General features: G+C 47.5%; 1 protein-coding gene across 11 annotated transcripts in view; it reads right to left on the bottom strand.

Annotated features, from left to right (window-relative positions):
- Window positions 1-20,458, bottom strand: part of LOC144600001 (teneurin-2-like) — a 1,473,402-nt gene that overhangs the window by 16,603 nt on the left and 1,436,341 nt on the right. For 10 of the 11 annotated variants that reach the window (XM_078411299.1, XM_078411304.1, XM_078411306.1 and 7 more), the window contains 4 exons: window positions 16,045-16,199; window positions 13,265-14,139; window positions 8,154-8,329; window positions 4,516-4,751 (listed from right to left, as the gene is read on the bottom strand). In XM_078411299.1, the coding sequence (XP_078267425.1) occupies window positions 4,516-4,751; window positions 8,154-8,329; window positions 13,265-14,139; window positions 16,045-16,199 (1,442 nt within the window). The remainder of the gene's footprint in view (window positions 1-4,515; window positions 4,752-8,153; window positions 8,330-13,264; window positions 14,140-16,044; window positions 16,200-20,458) is intronic. The other variant, XM_078411301.1, reaches the window with a different exon arrangement.

Genomic DNA, 20,458 nt, shown 5'->3' with positions numbered 1-20,458 from the left:
GCCTCTCCTCACCTCATACCGGCCCAGTGTGTGATTACTGGGGCAATTTATTTCACTTTGATTATAATGGGTTTTGCTCTGGTGTAGATGATTGAATTTTGTACCTCTGCCAATACAGAAGAAAGCTTTCAAACGACATTATCATCAGTATGATTTGTGATTGCAGGCTGGCAGCAGTTCAAATAAACTACAGTGCGTTCACGCGTTGCTAATGACAGAGAACGCTGTGATTAACAATTTAATTTCGCCGTTTTTCACTTCTCCTGTGTAACTTTAAAGAATGCACACCTTGTTTTCTTCACATCGTTTGGGAAAAGAAAAACATTACGCCCTCAAGGATAAGGAGGAAATTAAATTTCTATAAGTTTAAATTATGGAAACATAAAGAAACATGACACAGGCACATTTCTCCAAGGAGCTTGGAGAGGTAATCTCATTATCCCAAATTAAGTAAATTGAGATCTTATCGTAATTTTGTTTTTGCTGCTTAAAATGATGCTCTCCCGGTGGCTGGGGTGTGCTGTGTATGAAATGAGTTTGCGTCTGTGATTTCGCTCGAGGGTGGAACGGAAGGACAAGACATTGAAACAGAGAAAGTGAAGGTGCTATATATTCACAAAATGCTGGAGTAACTCAGCAGGTCAGGCAGCATCTCAGGAGAGAAGGAATGGGTGACGTTTCGGGTCGAGACCTTTCTTCAGACTGATGTCAAGGGGGCAGGACAAAGGAAGCATATAGGTGGAGACAGGAAGACAGAGGGAGAACTGGGAAGGGGGAGGGGAAGAGAGGGACAGAGGAACTATCTAAAGTTGGAGAAGTCGATGTTCATACCGCTGGGCTGCAAGTTGCCCAGGCGAAATATAAGGTGCTGTTCCTCCAATTTCCAGTGGGCCTCACTATGGCACTGGAGGAGGCCCAGGACAGAGAGGCCAGACTGGGAGTGGGAGGGGGAGTTGAAGTGCTCGGCCACCGGGAGATCAGGTTGGTTAACGCGGACCGAGCGCAGATGTTGAGCAAAGCGATCGCCGAGCCTGCGCTTGGTTTCGCCGATGTAAATTAGTTGACATCTGGAGCAGCGGATGCAATAGATGGGGTTGAAGGAGGTGCAGGTGAACCTCTGTCTCACCTGGAAAGACTAAGTGAAGGTGCTAGATGTGTTGATCCAGCGAATACCAAGTCCAAATGTTGCCAGGACTCGAGGGCCTGAGCTACAGGGAGGGGTTGACCAGGCTGGGACTCTATTCCTTGGAGTGCAGGAGGATGAGGGGCAATCTTACGGAGGTGTACAAAATCACGAGAGGAACAGATCGGGTAGATGCACAGAGTCTCTTGCCCAGAGTGGGGGAATTGCGAACCAGAGGACATAGGCTCAAGGTGAAGGGGAAAAGATTTAATAGGAATCTGAGGGGTAGCTATTGCACACAGAGGGTGGTGGGTGAATGGAACGAGCTGCCGGAGGAGGTAGTTGAGGCTGGGACTATCACAGCGTTTTAAAAAACAGTTGGACAGGTACATGGATAGGACAGGTTTGGAGGGATAAGGGTCAAATGCAGGCAGGTGGGACTAGTGTAGCTGGGGCATGTTGGCCGGTGTGAGCTAGTTGGGCCAAAGGGCCTGTTTCCATGCTGTAAGACTCTGTCTCTGTGACTAATTCTGGCTGGAAAAGGGGTGACTCAAATGGGAATGTTTGGAAATAACCTGCAGTGCAAAATGTTTGGCCAATTTTGTGTTGGTCGCATTAATATTCAACCTTGGTTCCTGCTGGCATTTGAGCTTCCAGGAGATTTAGTGGAAGCTGCTTTTAATTGCATTTTTATTTTTTTGGCCATTTGCTGAAACATTGGGGTTTGCCAGTGTGTGTCACAGTGCTGAGAGGAAGATGATGGCCAGAGGGTTGCCAAGCAGGTTCCAGTTGAGCTGAGTTGTTCAGCTTAGAGATACAGCATGGAAATTCTCCCTTCGGCCCAACTAGTTCTATGTTATCCCACTTTCCCATCCACTCCCGACACACCTGGGGGACAACTTTTCCACGAGGGCCAATTAGCCGACAAACCCGCATGTCATTGGGATGTGGGTGGAAACCGGAGCACCCGGAGGAAACCCACGAGGCCACGGGAAAAACGTGCAAACTCCACACAGGCAGCAAACGGGGTCAGGAACGAACCCAGGTCACCAACACTGTGAGGCAGCAGCTCTACCCACTGCGCCACTGTGTCGCCCGTCTAGTATTCTTCCCGTGTGAGTGGATAGCCTGTTTGTTCTCTTTATATGTTGGGGAAGTCCAGAACAAGGGGTCACAGTTTAAGGATAAGGGGGAAGTCTTTTAGGACCGAGATGAGAACGTTTTTTTTCACGCAGAGAGTGGTGAATCTGTGGAATTCTCTGCCGCTGAAGGTAGTTGAGGCCAGTTCATTGGCTATATTTAAGAGGGAGTTAGATGTGGCCCTTGTGGCTAAAGGGATCAGGGGGTATGGAGAGAAGGCAGGTACGGGATACTGAGTTGGATGATCAGCCATGATCATATTGAATGGCGGTGCAGGCTTGAAGGGCCAAATGGCCTACTCCTGCACCTATTTTCTATGTTTCTATGTTTCTATAACGCTGTGGGGGTGAAAGTAAGTCTCTATAAGTGTGCACATCCCGCTACCAATGTATGTGAATACCTCACAACCTGTTTTAATGAATGCTTTAGTTCAGTTTAGTTTAGAGACACAGTGCGGAAACAGGCCCTTCGGCCCACCTTCGACCAGCGATCCCCGCACACTAACACTATCCTCCTGCACACACGAGGGCCAATTTTTACATTTACACCAAGCCAATTAACCGACGAGCCTGCACGTTTTCAGAGTGTGGGAGGAAACTGAAGATCTCGGAGATAACCCACGCAGGTCAGGGGGAGAACATACAAACTCCGTACAGATGGTGCCCGCAGTCGGGATCGAACCCGGGTCTCCGGCGCTGCAACTCTACCGCTGCGCCACCGTGCCGCCCTTCGAAAGATCCCATCGTAGAGATCAGGCTTACAGAATGAGGTTGCAGCATAACTGCCAAGTTAACGAGAAGCCAACATTGCCTGATGGCACCTTGTCAACTGCAGGCATGAACTAACTCAAGGGGCTGCCACCTGCCAAGGGCATTAGAGACCTGCTTTCTCGGGGTGAGGGTCAGTAAAGGGTTCGATGCTGAGCAGTGCCATCTGCTGCAGGGACTCATGGCGCTGCCAGGCTGCAAAATGCACCGTGTCCAGGACAAGAATGATCACCTGCATTCTGGAGCTTTCTCACTGGTAACAGTACGACGAAACATAACATGCAATGAGGAGGAGGCGGGGTGGCGCAGCGGGTAGAGCTGCTGACTCACAGCGCCAGAGACCCGGGTTCCATCCTGACTACGGGCGCTGTTTGTTCGGAGTTTGCACGTTCTCCCCGTGACCTGCGTGGGTTTTCTCCGGGTGCTCCGGTTTCCCCCCACGCTCCAAGACGTGTGGGGTTTATAGGTTAACTGCCCCGAATGTGTCAGGAGTGGATGAGAAAGTGGCATTACATAGAACTAATGTGCACGGCTGACCGATGGTCGGCACAGAGTCAGTGGGCTGAAGGGCCTGTTTCCATGCTGTATCTTTATTCTTTAGACTTTGGAGATAATGCGATCACTCCGTACATTCGCACTATCCTACACACTAGCGACAATTTTACAATTTTACTGAAGCTAATCAACCGACAAAACCTCATGTCTTTTAAACTGTGGTAGGAAACCGGAGCACCCGGAGAAAACCCACGCAGTCTCTAAACTAAACTAAGAAACAACTTGATCAGAGGAACACATATGTAAAAAATAATAATTTAATAAAAAAAACAAAAACAGAAGCCCCATGTCGGGCTGCGTTTTTTTAGATTGAGATAGAGATACAGGGCAGAAACAGGCCCTTCGGCCCACCGAGTCTGCGCCGAACAGCGATCCCCGCACACTAACACTATCCTACACCCACTAGAGACAATTTTTACATTTGCCCAGCCAATTAACCTACATACTTGCACGTCTTTGGAGTGTGGGAGGAAACCGAAGATCTCGGAGAAAACCCACGCAGGTCACGGGGAGAACGTACAAACTCCGTACAGACGGCGCCCGTAGTCAGGATCGAACCTGAGTCTCCGGCGCTGCATTCGCTGTAAGGCAGCAACTCTACCGCTGCGCCACCGTGCCGCCGTTAGAGTTGCTGCCTCACAACGCCGGAGACCCGGGTTCAATCCTGACTACGGGTGCTGTCTGTACGGAGTTTGTACGTTCTCCCCGTGACCTGCGTGGGTTTTCTCTTTTAGATCTTCGGTTTCCTCCCACACTCCAAAGACGTGCAGGTTTGTAGGTTAATCGGCTCGGCGTAAATGTAAACTGTCCCTAGTGTGTGTAGGATAGTGTTAGTGTGCGGGGATCGCTGGTCGGCGCGGACTCGGTGGGCCTGTGTCTCTAAATTTAAAACGATAAAAAAGTTGAACTGGATAAGTTATGTCGAGCTACCCGAAGTTTCCTTCCGAACACCGTGACCTTCCCCTTGACCTGCTCCTTCCGGAGGCGCCACTCGATGGAGTTGAGTCCGTTTTCCACAGGCAGTGTGATGTTTCTGCGACCCACGGTCGGGCTAATGGTTCCCGCCAGGATGTGAGGCTCGGTGTAGAAGCTGACTCCCATTCCATTGGCGTACATCACACGGAGACTCCCATTGTTGCACAGCTGGTAGCTGTTTCTCACTTGATCTGGTGGAAGAATCATATCAATGATCACAAAATGCTTTGCCTTGCTCAACTCCAGCTAACGATCCGAATACAGAAAGACTACAGATAAGATCCTATGATCCTATTGAATCATTGGGATTCAAATTCTATGAATCTAGAATTCATAGATTTCTAAATAAATCACAAGACATTGGCCTCATAACCTTGTGCCTAGAAGGAATGTTATTCTACAAGGATAGACACAAAGTGCTGGAGTAACTCAGCGGGTCAGGCAGCATTTCTGAAGTACATGGATAGGTGACGTTTCTGGTCAGAACCCTTACCTCTCTAACTATATTCTCCAGAGATGCTGCCTGACCCGCTGAGTTACTCCAGCACTCTGTGAAACATCACCTATCCATATTCTCCAGAGATGACAATAGACAATAGATGCAGGAGTAGGCCATTCGGCCCATCGAGCCAGCACCACCATTCAATGTGATCATGGCTGATCATTCTCAATCAGTACCCCGTCCCTGCCTTCTCCCCATACCCCCTGACTCCGCTATCCTTAAGAGCTCTATCTAGCTCTCTCTTGAATGCATTCAGAGAATTGGCCTCCACTGCCTTCTGAGGCAGAGAATTCCACAGATTCACAACTCTCTGACTGAAAATAGTTTTTCCTCATCTCCGTTCTAAATGGCCTACCCCTTATTCTTAAACTGTGGCCTGCCTGACCCGCTGAGTTACTCCAGCACTCTGTGAAACGTCACCCATCCATGTTCTCCAGAGATGCTGCCTGACCCGCTGAGTTACTCCAGCACTTATTGTCTATCTTTGGCAAACACCAGCATCTGCAGTTCCTTGCTATCACATCGCAGGGTCATCTACAGTAATGCAAGCAAGGTTCAGGAGTTTTGAAAAGCTTTTGTTTGCGTGCTGTCCAATCAAATCAGATAATACTACACCCTAAATACAATCAAGCCAAACTCCAGTACAATAGGTGGAGCAAAGGGGAAGATACAGAGTGCAGAATATAGTTCTCAGCGTTGTAGCGCATCAGTTCCACAGACAAAGTCCAATGTCCGCAATGAAGTATGTTGGAGAATTGGGACAGTACTCGAGCTGACGGAAGGACCTTTTAAAAGTCTTAAATCCTGACGTGAAGAAACTGTTCCTATGTCTTGTAGGATATTCTAACGCATTTTGAATTTCACTGTACCTGAATTGGTGCATGTGATAATAAACTGACCTTGAAACCTTGACATTCTCTGCCTCAGAAGGCAGTGGAGGCCAATTCTCTGAATGCATTCAAGAGAGAGCTAGATAGAGCTCTGGATGATAGCGGAGTCAGGGAGTATGGGGAGAAGGCAGGAACGGGGTACTGATTGTGGATGATCAGCCATTATCACGGTGAATGGCGGTGCTGGCGCGAAGGGCCGAATGGCCTCCTCCTGCACCTATTGTCTATAGTCTATTGTCTAAACCTGGCCTCAACTGAAACTGTTGGTTAAATTGACTCATGATATCATTTTGCTCAACAGGACTGTTGTCTTTCAATTTTTTTTCCAGTGTCAATGGAATAAACAATTGTGTCGAAATAAAGAAGTTTGACTTCATAAACTCAGCTTCGCTGCCAACTCTGTTGGAACAAAAATGTCTTTGCAATGTTCTAATTGCTCAGTAGGAGTGGGTTCAAGTGAGCCAATTTGTGTAGCCCAATCGTCCAAATCAAATGAAAAGTTTGAGTTGGCATGATTTTCATTGCTGGATGAATGATATAAACAGGATAAAATCATATTTACATCCATATATTAAAGACGAGAAAACATGTTATCATTTCTAGACACAAAATGCTCGACTAACATTGCCATTTGTGGAATTCTCTGCCACAGAAGGTAGTGGAGGCCAATTCACTGGATGGTTTCAACAGAGAGGTAGATATAGCTGAAGAGAGACACAAAAAGCTGGAGTAACTCAGCAGGTCAGGCAGCATCTCGGGAGAGAAGGAATGGGTGACGTTTCAGGTCGAGACCCTTCTTCGGACTGATGTCAGGGGAGGGGGCAGGGTTCTGCAGGTTACACTAATATGGGACAGGTTGCCAACTGTCCCGTATTAGCCGGGACATCCCGTATTTTGGGCTAAATTGGTTTGTCCCGTATGGGACCGACCACCCTTGTCCCGTATTAGGCCCGCCGGCCGCTATAGGCTAACGTAGCCATGATCACGGTGAATGGCGGTGCTGGCTCGAAGGGCCGAATGGCCTCCACCTGCACCTATTGTCTATTGTCTATTGTCTGACGGAGGTTGCGTAGCAACTCGCTTCCCGGCCCGGGCGGCCACCATTGGTGGAGCGGGAGCACTGTCACCTCCGGCAGATCGCTCCATACAGAAGGGTCTCGACCCAAAACGTCACCCATTCCTTCTCTCCTGAGATGCTGCCTGACCTGCTGAGTTACTCCAGCATTTTGTGAAATAAATACCTTCGATTTGTACCAGCATCTGCAGTTATTTTCTTACACCCTCTGTGTGAAAAAGTTACCCCTCAGATTCCTATTAAATCTTTCCCCCCTAACCTTAAACCTATGTCCACTGGTTCTCGATTCCCCTACTCTGGGCAAGAGACTCTGTGCATCTACCCGATCTAATCCTCTCCTATTCCTTTTACTTGAAGTCGGACTAATGCACATTGCATCAACCCTAACCATGACCTCAAATGCTTCAAAAGCCACAAGTACCCTGCATACAAAAACCAGATCAGAGATATACACCGATCAGCCAAAACATTATGACCACTGACAGGTCAAGTGAATAACATTGATTATCTTGTTACAATGGCACCTGTCAGGGGGTGGGATATATTAGGCAGCAAGTGAACAGTCAGTTCTTGAAGTTGATGTGTTGGATGCAGGAGAAATGGGCAGGAGTAAAGACCTGAGCAACTTTGACAAGGGTCAAATTGTTATGGCCAGACGACTGGGTCAGAGCATCTCTGAAACGGCAAGGCTTGTGGGGTGCTCCCGGTCAGCAGTGGTGAGTACCGACCGACAGTGGTCCGAGGAGGGACAAACCACAAACCGGCGACAGACAGGGTGTTGGGCGCCCAAGGCTCATCGATGCGCGAGGGCAACGAAGGCTATCCCGTCTGGTCCGAACTGACAGAAGGTCGACTGTGGCACAAGGCACAGAAAATGTTAATGGTGGTCACGGGAGGAATGTGTCACAATACCCTGCTGCGTGTGGGGCTGCACACGGAGGACCAACAGCATATTAGGCAGGTGGTCATAATATTTTGGCTCATCAGGTCATAATGCTTTGGCTGATCGGTGTATAACGGCAATGATTAAGAGATAAATCAGTACAAATCATGCATTCTTACCCAACTATTGCCTTGCATGTTCAGATCACAAGGGTTTTTCTTTGAGATGAGGGAAATTGTTTACCTTGAATGAGGGTGTACGACGCATCAACTGAAGACAGGTTAGTGGTGACGGTGACATCATCCTCTCTGTTGGAAGTTTCAATGTCAATATTGATTGACTTCTCCATCTCGCGATGCAAACTGGTTACTACACCAGTGGGGTGAGTTAAGTTTGTCAGTCGGCCTTCGCTGTCATAACTGAGTGCAAATAAAATGATATCGGGTCAAACTGCAAGTCACAGGTAGAACTACAGAGGAAACCAGACAGTTGTTACACAGAGAACTGGGGCACATCTGGGAATTGAATCGAATTGAATTGAATCAATTTTATGAGCCAAGTATGTACACATACAAGGAATGTGCCTTGGTGCTCCGCTCCCAAGTAACAACACGACATACAGCAAACAATTAAGAACGAAACATTATAATTCAATTCCATTGTAAGGAATCGAGTGATGACTATTTAGGAGAATGTTAAAATGATTGAATGGCGGAACAGACTTGATGGGCAGAATGGCCTAATTCTGCTCCTATCATTTATGGCCTTATGACTTTATAGAAACATAGAAAATAGGTGCAGGAGTAGGCCATTCGGCCCTTCGAGCCTGCACCGCCATTCAATATGATCATGGCTGATCATCCAGCTCAGTAGCCTGTACCTGCCTTCTCTCCATACCCCCTGATCCCTTTAGCAAAAAGGGCCACATCTAACTCCCTCTTAAATATAGCCAATGAACTGGCCTCAACTACCTTCTGTGGCAGAGAATTCCACAGACTCACCACTCTCTGTGTGAAGAAATGTTATGAACGGGAGTTGCCACAAGACCAAGCAATGGCCGACAGAAAGCAGCTCAGACCCCAACACTGTCTCACACTAGCCCCAACCCAATTATTTTATTCACAAAATGCTGGAGTAACTCAGCAGGTCAGGCAGCATCTCGGGAGAGAAGGAATGGGTGACGTTTCGGGTCTGAAGAAGGGTCTCGACCCGAAACGTCATCCATTCCTTCTCTCCCGAGATGCTGCCTGACCTGCTGAGTTACTCCAGCATTTTGTGAATAAATCGATTTGTACCAGCATCTGCAGTTATTTTCTCTTACCCAACCCAATTATGTTGCGCACAGCAAACCAGCAGGCGACTGAAGGAAAGAATCCAGTGTCTTGTCCGAACCTGTTGCAGCTCCTAGACTGTGGAACAGCATCCCTCTCCCCATCAGAACTGCCCCCTCCATCGACTCCTTTAAGTCCAGGCTCAAAACCTATTTCTACTCCCTGGCGTTTGAGGCTCTCTGAGGGGGCGCTGTGAACTGTTTATGTATGTGCTGTTATGTTTGTGTGCCATTGTATGTTCGTTTTTGGTACCTGGACTGATTTACAACACTTTGGTCAACGTGGGTTGTTTTTAAATGTGCTACACAAATAAAATTGACTTGACTTGTATGAACTCTGAGATCTGGAGATTCACGTTAATGGATTGTGTTGAGTCGAACTTCCTTCAAGGTAACTAATTCCCGCCCTTTGTAATTTACACAATCTAGTACCCGTTAATTTGTCATTGAACTTCATAGAGATTGACAGACATGAAGAAGTGAGTTACACAGAGACAATTCATAAGTTCTTGAGAGATAGGAGCAGAATTAGGTCATTTGGCTCATCGTCTACTCCGCCATTCAGTAATGGCTGATCTATCTTTCCCTTCCAACCCCATTTTTCTGCATTTTCCTCATATACTTTGACACCCGTACCAATCAAGTATCGGTCTATCTCCACCATACAAATACCCAATGAGTTGGTTAGCCAGCATCTCTGGGGAACATGGACATGCGATGGGACTCTTCTTCAGACCTTTAAGTCACGACCCGAAACATCATCTATCCACGTTCTCTAGACATGTTGCCTGACCCACTGAGTTACTCCAGCACGCTGTGAAACGTCACCTATCCATGTTCTCCAGAGATGCTGCCTGACCCGCTGAGTTACTCCAGCACTCTGTGAAACGTCACCTATCCATGTTCTCCAGAGATGCTGCCTGACCCGCTGAGATACTCCAGCACTCTGTGAAACGGCACCTATCCATGTTCTCCAGAGATGCTGCCTGACCTGCTGAGTTACTCCAGCACTTTGTCATTTTTTTGCAAACAATTATCTGCAGTTCCTTGCGTCTCTAAATATCTTTTAAATGTTAGTTTATTACCTGCCTCAGCTACCTCTTCTGGCAGCTCGTTCCATCCCCCCACAACCCACTATCTTCTGAGTGAGAAGGTTACACTGGAATTTAGAAGGATGAGGGGGGATCTTATTGAAACATATAAGATAATTAGGGGATTGGATACATTAGAGGCAGATAACATGTTCCCAATGTTGGGGGAGTCCAGAACAAGGGGCCACAGTTTAAGAATAAGGGGTAGGCCATTTAGAACGGAGATGAGGAAGAACTTTTTCAGTCAGAGGGTGGTGAAGGTGTGGAATTCTCTGCCTCAGAAGGCAGTGGAGGCCAGTTCGTTGGATGCTTTCAAGAGAGAGCTGGATAGAGCTCTTAAGGATAGCGGAGTGAGGGGGTATGGGGAGAAGGCAGGAACGGGGTATTGATTGAGAGTGATCAGCCATGATCGCATTGAATGGCGGTGCTGGCTCGAAGGGCTGAATGGCCTACTCCTGCACCTATTGTCTATTGTCTATTGTCTATTGTTACCCCACAGGTTCCTGTTAGATCTTTCCCCTCTCACCTTAAACCTCTGTTGTCTGGTTTCGTGATTCCCCTAGTCTGGGTTAGAGACTGTGTGGATTCACCCTGTCTAAATAGTTTGGAATATAAGTGATAGGTGCAGAATTAGGCCATTCGGCCCATCGTGTGTATCCGCCATTCAATCGCGGCTGATATAAAAATAATTATGAATAGTTCAGAAACATTCTTACTTAATTCTTTCCAAATATATGTTTTCACATGCAAACATTCAATTTTCACAGAACGATTTAATCCAGGCTCATAACCCCACTTTCATTCAATATTCAAGTATTCAAATATTGGGCAGGTTCAATTATTCACCAGATGCTGGAAACTGAATGTAACGCTCATTATTCCAGCTTTACTGACTGCACTTCAAATGTCAACCACAGCTATCCATCTGCATTTATTAGCATACTAATCACTAAACTAATTAAAGCAAATGAGATTACCAAATGGAAGCGTGGCACAGAGTATTGTATGTTAAGGAAATGGAACTTTACCCATTACAAGTTGTGTTGTTTTTTCATGTTGGTCCCCTGCATAAGGGGTAGACCTGCTGCCTTACAGCGCCAGAGACCAGGGTTCGATCCCAACTATGGGTGCCTGTTTGTACGGAGTTTGCATGCTGAATGGTGTCAACAAAAGGGGACATACAACGAGATCTGGGTGTCCTAGTGCATCAGTCACTGAAAGGAAGCATGCAGGTACAGCAGGCAGTGAAGAAAGCCAATGAATGTTGGCCTTCATAACAAGAGGAGTTGAGTATAGGAGCAAAGAGGTCCTTCTGCAGTTGTACAGGGCCCTAGTGAGACCGCACCTGCAGTACTGTGTGCAGTTTTGGTCTCCAAATTTGAGGAAGGACATTCTTGGTATTGAGAGCGTGCAGCGTAAGTTTACTAGGTTAATTCCCGGAATGGCGGGACTGTTATATGTTGAAAGACTGGAGCGACTAGGCTTGTATACACTTGAATTTAGAAGGATGAGAGAGGATCTTATCGAAACATATAAGATTATTAAGGGGTTGGACACGTTAGAGGCAGGAAACATGTTCCCAATGTTGGGGGAGTCCGGAACCAGGGGCCACAGTTTAAGAATAAGGGGTAGGCCATTTAGAACGGAGATGAGGAAAAACATTTTCAGTCAGAGAGTTGTAAATCTGTGGAATTCGCTGCCTCAGAAGGCAGTGGAGGCCAATTCTCTGAATGCATTCAAGAGAGAGCTAGATAGAGCTCTTAAGGATAGCGGAGTCAGGGGGTATGGGGAGAAGGCAGGAACGGGGTACTGATTGAGAATGATCAGCCATGATCACATTGAATGGCGGTGCTGGCTCGAAGGGCCGAATGGCCTACTCTTGCACCTATTGTCTATTGTCTATTGTCTATTGAGAGGTTGAGTAGGCTGGGGCTCTATTCCCTGGAGCGCAGGAGGATGAAGGGTGATCTTATAGAGGTGTATAATGGCCTACTCCTGCACCTATTGTCTATTGTCTATGTCTTCCCGTGACCTGCGTGGGTTTTCTCGGAGATCTTCAGTTTCCTCCCACACTCCAAAGACCTACAGGTTTGTAGGTTAATTAGCTTGGTATAAATGTAAATTGTCCCCCGTGTGTGTAGGGTCCCGTAGCAGAAGTCTCCATGTGTCGGGGCTGGAAACTGGAAGTGTCCTGAGCTAATTCTGCTACCACCACCGTCGACTGTACAAGTGATGGCTCCCACTGATTGTCGCCGGAAGCACGCGCCCTCTTCAAGGCGGACGATGACAGCGATGTAACGTTTGAAACATGGATGATGGACATGAAAGAAGAAGAGGTGTGGGTAGGATAGTGCTAATACTCGCTGGGATTTAGAAGACTGAGGGGGGATCTTATAGAAACATATAAAATTCTTAAGGGTTTGGAGAGGCTAGATGCGGGAAGATTGTTCCCGATGTTGGGGAAGTCCAGAACCAGGGGTCACAGCTTAAGTATAAGGGGGAAGTCTTTTAGGACCGAGATGAGAAAACATTTCTTCACACAGAGAGTGGTGAGTCTGTGGAATTCTCTGCCACAGAAGGTAGTTGAGGCCAGTTCATTGGCTATATTTAAGAGGGAGTTAGATGTGGCCCTTGGTGCTAAAGGGATCAGGGGGTATGGAGAGAAGGCAGGTACAGGTTACTGAGCTGGATGTTCAGCCATGATCATATTGAATGGCGGTGTCTATGTTTCTATGTTTCTATGTTTCTAATGTGCGGGGATCGCTGGTCGGCACGGACCAGGTGGGCCGAAGGGCCTGTTTCTGCACTGTATCTCTAAAACTAAAAAAAAATGATGTGACCGGAACTGAAGGGAATACATTCGTATGGGACATCACTAGTGACCGACACACACAGCTGCACGAACATGTACTCAATAAGTGAATCGATCTTACTCAAAGAAAGTGGTCCAGCCAATGTCATTGGTTTTGGTTGCCAGCAGGCCGCTGTTCCCATTGTAGGTGAAGATGACCATCTCTTGGTTCTGGGCTGACACCATCTTCAGCCCACCGTTGGAGTCCATGGTGAGGGAGCACACCTGGTTGTCGGCCATCAGCAGGTGCCGCGGCACTCCGTTGCTGTCCCTGCGGATCTTCAAGGTGTTGCCGTTGTTGTCCGTGACCTCCACCAGGTCGTTGGCCGGGCTGTAGGAGAAGTTGTAGATGTAGTCGCCGGTGATGAGGCTCATGGTGTATTGGTGAATGCCATTGGAGTTGAAGATGTACAGCTCCTGCTCGGCAGCAGAGGCCACCTCGTAGAGGCCCGCGGAGTTCGCCTGCGGCTTGTTGCGGTTGACCGCCCGGATGCGGATGTTGCCCAGGTCGGCGATGAAGACCGTGCCGTCGGGCGATACCGCCAGCGAGGACGGCGAGTTGAGCTTGGCGTCGGTGGCGTAGCCCTCGTCCCCGGAGAAGCAGTCGCAGTTGACGTCGTTCTTGCAGTCGCAGTCGGACGGCGTTCCCGCCAGCAGGGAGATCTCGCCGTTGGTTGTGACCTGGCGCACCCGGTTGATCTTCTTCTCGTCGGTCTCGGCGATGTACAGGACGCCGGTGTGCGACACGGCGATGGCGCTGGCCGACTCCAGCGCAGAGTGGATGGCCAGCTTGCTGAGCGAGTAGTCAATGCCGGGCACCTGGCAGTGCATTGGACGGCCAGCGATGATGCTCACCTGGTGGTTCTCAGTGATCCTCAGAATGACATTGTTCTCCAGGACGTACAGAGAGTTATCGATTGGGTTGATGGCAAGATTAGTAGGCCACTCCAATCGCACCTGAGAAGAGGAAACATGGGAATTTGCTGCTTTGAATGTGGTAGTTCAAGCAAATAAAATTAATTTCAATGAAAAGGCATTATATGGCTCACATGGCCTTTCGGATAATTTGTCTTTTTGGGTCACACATACTATAGTTAGGTAGATATTTGAGGTTGATATGAATTTGAACAGGGACAAATGTGTGGGAAAGAACAGCAGATGCAGAGGTTTAAATCGAAGATGGACACAAAAAGCTGGAGTAACTCAGCGGGTCAGGCAGCATCTCTGGAGAGAAGGAATGGGTGACGTTTCGGGTCGAGGCCCTTCTTCAGGCTGGGAGGGAGGAACAGGGTGGAGATACTTCAGACTTCTTGAATAGTCCCACTCAATGCCACTCTCTTGCCCCTGTTCACTCCCCACCGAGAGAGGAACTTTATAAAACATAGACACAAAATGCTAGATCAACTCAGGCAGCATCTCTGGAGAGAAAGAAACGTTCCAATCGAAAACGTCGCCAATTATTTTTCTCCAGAGATGCTGCCCGTCCCGCTGAGTTACTCCAGCACTTTGTGTCTATCTTCGGTGTAAACAAGCATCTGCAGTTCCTTCCTGCACACTTTATAAAACATTTGTTTTTCAGATATTAGGTCAAAAACGTTTTGCAATTTTCCCCCCAATTTCGTAACTAGATACTGAGACATGATTTTCTCCAGAACAGGGATACTTTACGCCCATCACCGATAGCAGGTTTAGTTTGGTTCTGTTTAGAGATACCGGGCGGAATCAGGCCCTTCGGCCCACCGAGACCGCGCCGACCAGCGATCCCCGCACACTAACACTATCCTACACACACTAGGGTCAGTTTACGTTTTTACCAAAGCCAATTAACCTACAAACCTGCACGTCTTTGGAGTGTGGGAGGAAACCGGAGCACCCGGGAAAAAACCCACGCGGTCACGGGGAGAACGTACGAACCTTGTATACATTGGAATTTAGAAGGATGAGAGGAGATCTTATCGAAACGTATAAGATTATTAAGGGGTTGGACACGTTAGAGGCAGGAAACATGTTCCCAATGTTGGGGGAGTCCAGAACAAGGGGCCACACAGTTTAAGAATAAGGGGTAGGCCATTTAGAACTGAGATGAGGAAAAACTTTTTTCAGTCAGAGAGTTGTAAATCTGTGGAATTCTCTGCCTCAGAAGGCAGTGGAGGCCCATTCTCTGAATGCATTCAAGAGAGAGCTAGATAGAGCTCTTAAGGATAGTGGAGTCAGGGGGTATGGGGAGAAGGCAGGAACGGGGTACTGATTGAGAATGATCAGCCATGATCACATTGAATGGCGGTGCTGGCTCGAAGGGCCGAATGGCCTCCTCCTGCACCTATTGTCTATTGTCTAACTCCGTACAGACAGCACCCGTAGTCAGGATCGAACCCGGGTCTCTGGCGCTGTAAGGCAGCAACTCTACTGCTGCGCTACCGTGCCGCTCTGAGTTCTTTACTGTAAGATCCTTCCTTGTATCATATACTATGATAAAAGTGTGTCATTCATCTCCCTTCAAGAGTGCAAAGCTATATTTTTTGGACTTTATCTTTGTAAATCTCTTTTGCTGATGCCAATTCCAATTGCAGTTGTGTCAGTTTTATCTGATGAAATGGTTTAAAAAATTTTTTTCATTTCCAACGGAGTCATTAAAAATTGCTTGCAATTTGAGATGAAGCAAAGCTGATAAACTCAGGCAATGGACGGTGGCCACTCTGAACGCCAGTTGTAATTTACGCTGCATTAGCATGAGTGCAGGATGGTCAGATCATGTGTCAGTTTGGTAATGCTCTACCCAACTACAGTATTAAATTAAGGACTGCCAGATTGATTGAATAAATCCTGTGGAAGACAGATATTGCCTTTTCTATAAGATTTTACCTGGCTTACATCCATGCTGGAGTCACAGCTCAGCGGGCGGATCGCCGTTAGGTCATTGGATCCAAGCAATGTGGAGATAATTCCATTTTGGTCCACCTTCCTGATCATGGTGGCATCCACAAAGTACATCAGTCCATTCTTGTCCACAGTGATCCCTTGCACAGAGAGAACGAACAGTGAGAAACAAAAGAGCCACACACACACACAAGAATGGAAACATTTCCAACTTGTCCCAGTCAACCACCATGCTCCGTCTGAGGTAGTCCCGTTTGCCCGCTTTTGGCCCACGCCCTCCTCCGAGTATCTTATAAATATTCTCGTTTAGTTTAGTTTAGAGGTACAGCGCGGAAACAGGCCCTTTCGGCCCAGCGGGTCCACGCCGCCCAGCGATCCCCGCACACTAACACTATCCTACACCCACTAGGGTATATTTTTGTAACTTTTACATTCACACCAAGCCAATTAACCTACAAACCTGTACGTCTTTGGAGTGTGGGAGGAAACCGAAGATCTCGGAGAAAACCCACGCAGGTCACGGGGAGAACGTACAAACTCCGTACAGACGGCACCCGTAGTCGGGATGGAACCCGGGTCTCCGGCGCTGCATTTGTTGTAAGGCAGCAACTCTACCGCTGCGCCACCGCGCCGCACAACATTGTCATAGTACCTGCGTCAACTACTTACTTGACTTACTTTTATTAACCCAGTGGTATGATCATTGATTTCTCTAACTTCAGGTAACTCTTGCATTCCCTCTCTCTCCGTCCCTCCCCCACCTGAATCCTGTTGCCAATGTCACCGTTTGTATTCCTTCGTTATCACCTCATCCCCAGCCAACAATGGAGCATTGTGGGCTCCACATTTCCCGAGTCATCGGTGCAGACTCTGCTTTGTTCTGCACCTTCTCATACCTCTAGTTTCCCTCTCCCCTGACTCTCGGCCTGAGGGAGGGACTCGACCCGAAAAGTCTCCTATTCCTTTTCTCCAGAGACGCTGCCTGACCCGCTGATTGACCCCAGCATTTTGTGTCTACTTTCTCTGTTAGCTCATTCCAGGTGCAAACTACCCTCAGAATATAAAACGTTGAGCCTCAGATTCCCACTAAATCTTTTCACTTAATGTTCTTGTTTCCCCAACCCTGGGCCTGTTGTCTATTGTCAGGCAGGTTTATAGAAACATAGAAACATAGAAAATAGGTGCAGAAGTAGGCCATTTGGCCGTTCGAGCCAGCACCGCCATTTATTGTGATCATGGCTGATCATCCACAATCAGTACCCCGTTCCTGCTTTTCCCCCGTATCCCTTGATTCCTTTAGATTCCTAAGAGCTATGTCTGAAGAAGGGTCTCGGCCCGAAACGTCACCCATTCCTTCTCTCCAGAGATGCTGCCTGATCCGCTGAGTTACTCCAGCATTTTGTGAAATAAATACCTTTGATTTGTACCAGCATCTGCAGTTATTTTCTTACACCCTCTTACACACTCCAGCGTTTTGTGTCTATCTTCAGCTATATCTACCTCTCTGTTGAAACCATCCAGTGAATTGCCCTCCACTGCCTTCTGTGGCGGAGAATTCCACAGACGGCAGCGGAGGCCAATGTTCGTCGAGGGTGGTGGAAGGTTGGCTGGTGTGTGAAGTTTCATCGTGGTTCTGCAGATGGTAAAATCTTGAGGCAGATGTTGACAGGTTGCAGAAGGAATTTCAGCTTGGGTCTTTCACTGCCCTCAGAAGGACAAATGGAAATCGTTCAAAATTCCCAGCTATGACTTCCCTCACCTTGATCAAGCAAAAAAAAAACCCCCCACACAATTGGAACCATTACAGCCACTCACACTGACAGATGTCTGAGAAACAATAATGAATATTCCAACAGATTCTGTGTGCAAGACTAATTAAAGGCTGGCCAGAGTGTTTTTAATTATCTCAATATATTTCAAAATCACACAGTGAACTCAAAAAAGATCAGGCACAACTGACAGTAATATATGGTCAAATGAGGCCAGGTTTTGTTCTGCTTTCCACTTAATCCCTGTCTTGAGAAATGACGGACTAATTTCACACATCAGCTATCCTTTTGGGTACAAGGTGTGAAAAACAGTTCAGAGCTCTTGCAGGTAACAACCCAGAAGGGAAATGCTGGAAATAACCATTTATCCATATTTAGTTTGCATTCTATGCGATAATTATAAAGTTGGATAAATATTGTGCCTTCAGGGTCAGGGTATGACTTTTGTCGAGTGTTTCGGTGTGCCACAGCGGCATTCTTACCCATCTCTTTGTTGACCTTTCCCCCCTCTTCCTTTCAACTCCCTTCTCTTTAAAAAAAATACTCCGCTTTAAAAGCACTCATTGACTTGGCCTGTGGCAATGAATTCCACCACGCTGATTGGCAGCTGGTGGACAAAGGCCAGAAAGGAAGGCAGAAGGTGTGAGAAAAAAAGAAGTGAAGATTTACGATCTAAATGCTGACCTTGCCAGCAGTCAGCAGTGTTTCATGTGGGACAGCGGTAGAGTTGCTGCCTTATCGCCAGAGGCCCGGGCTCGATCCTGACCACGGGACCAGTCTGTGTGGAGTTGCATGTTCTCCACATGACTGCGTGGGTTTCCTCCGGGCGATCTCGTTTCCTCCCACATCCCAATGATGTGTGGGATTGTGGGGTAATCGCCCTCTGTAATGGGCCATTGTGAATTTGCCCGTAGTGGTGTAGGGAGTGCATGAGAAAGCGTGAGCACAGAGAAGTAGCGTGAAAGTGTGATCGATGGTCGGCGTGGACTCGGTGGGCCGAAGGGCCAGTTAGGAACAGGGGACGTACAACGAAATCTGGGTGTCCTAGTGCATCAGTCACTGAAAGGAAGCATGCAGGTACAGCAGGCAGTGAGGAAAGCCAATGGAATGTTGGCCTTCATAACAAGAGGAGTTGAGTATAGGAGCAAAGAGGTCCTTCTGCAGTTGTACAGGGCCCTAGTGAGACCGCACCTGGAGTACTGTGTGCAGTTTTGGTCTCCAAATTTGAGGAAGGATATTCTTGCTATTGAGGGCGTGCCGCGTAGATTTACTAGGTTAATTCCCAGAATGGCGGGACTGTCATATGTTGAAAGACTGGAGCGACTAGACTTGTATACACTGGAATTTAGAAGGATGAGAGGAGATCTTATCGAAACGTATAAGATTATTAAGCGGTTGGACACGTTAGAGGCAGGAAACATGTTCCAGAACCAGGGGCCACAGTTTAAGAATAAGGGGTAGGCCATTTAGAACTGAGATGAGGAAAAACTTTTTCAGTCAGAAAGTAGTGAATCTGTGGAATTCTCTGCCTCAAAAGGCAGTGGAGGCCAATTCTCTGAATGCATTCAAGAGAGAGCTGGATAGAGCTCTTAAGGATAGCGGAGTCAGGGGGTATGGGGAGAAGGCAGGAACGGGGTACTGATTGAGAATGATCAGCCATGATCACATTGAATGGCGGTGCTGGCTCGAAGGGCCGAATGGCCGCCTCCTGCACCTATTGTCTATTGTCTATTAAAGAGCCTGTTTCCGCGCTGTATCTCTAAACTAAACTAAACTAAACTAAACTAAACCGAGTGCATGCATTAATTACATTAAGTTAAAACATTGCGTGCTTAAGTATACAAGAAGTGTTTATCGACTTCCTCCAAAAGGAGTCAAATGTAAAGTTTGGCACATCCTCCTGCTACTGATACTCACTCAGGTCACACAACAAACAATAAAGTATTTCAGAAAATGCATTGAGAAGTGGATGAGAAGTGGAGGGTGGCCGGGGGAAGTATTGTGTTCAGTTCTAGGCACCGTGTTATAGGAAAGATGTTGTCAAGTTGGAAAGAGCGCAGAGAAGATTTACGAGGATGTTGCCGGGACTAGAGGGGTTTGAGCTATAGGGAGAGGTTGAGTACTGTAGGCTGGGACTCTATTCCTTGGAGTGCAGGAGGATGAGGTGTGATTATTATAGATGTGTTTAAAATCATGAGCGGAATAGATCGTGTAGATGCACAGAGTCATCGAGGACCAGAGGACAAAGGTTTAAGTTGAGGGGGAAAAGATTTAATAGGAATCAGAGGGATAACCTTTTTCGCACAGAGGGTGGTGGGTGTATGGAACAAGCTGCCAGAGGAGGTAGTTGAGGCTGGGACGATCCCAACATTTAAGAAACAGTTAGACAGATACATGGATAGGGCAGGTTTGGAGGGATTTTTTTTCCCGCCTTCCATCACAGTGAGAAACATGGAGGAGTCACTGTGGTAGATGTTCATGTTAAAATGTATTTGGTGTGTTTTGTTGCTTTTGATTGGAATGACTGTAGGGCAAACCAAATTCCTCGTATGTTGCAAAACATATTTGGCTAATAACGGTGGCACGGTGGCGCAGCGGTAGAGTTGCTGCCTTACAGCGAATGCAGCGCC

The sequence above is a fragment of the Rhinoraja longicauda genome, chromosome 14 (genome assembly GCF_053455715.1).
Source record: "Rhinoraja longicauda isolate Sanriku21f chromosome 14, sRhiLon1.1, whole genome shotgun sequence".
Lineage (NCBI taxonomy): Eukaryota > Metazoa > Chordata > Chondrichthyes > Rajiformes > Arhynchobatidae > Rhinoraja > Rhinoraja longicauda.
The sequence above is the reverse complement of the archived record's forward strand: the minus strand, read 5'-3'. Positions and strand labels throughout refer to the sequence as shown.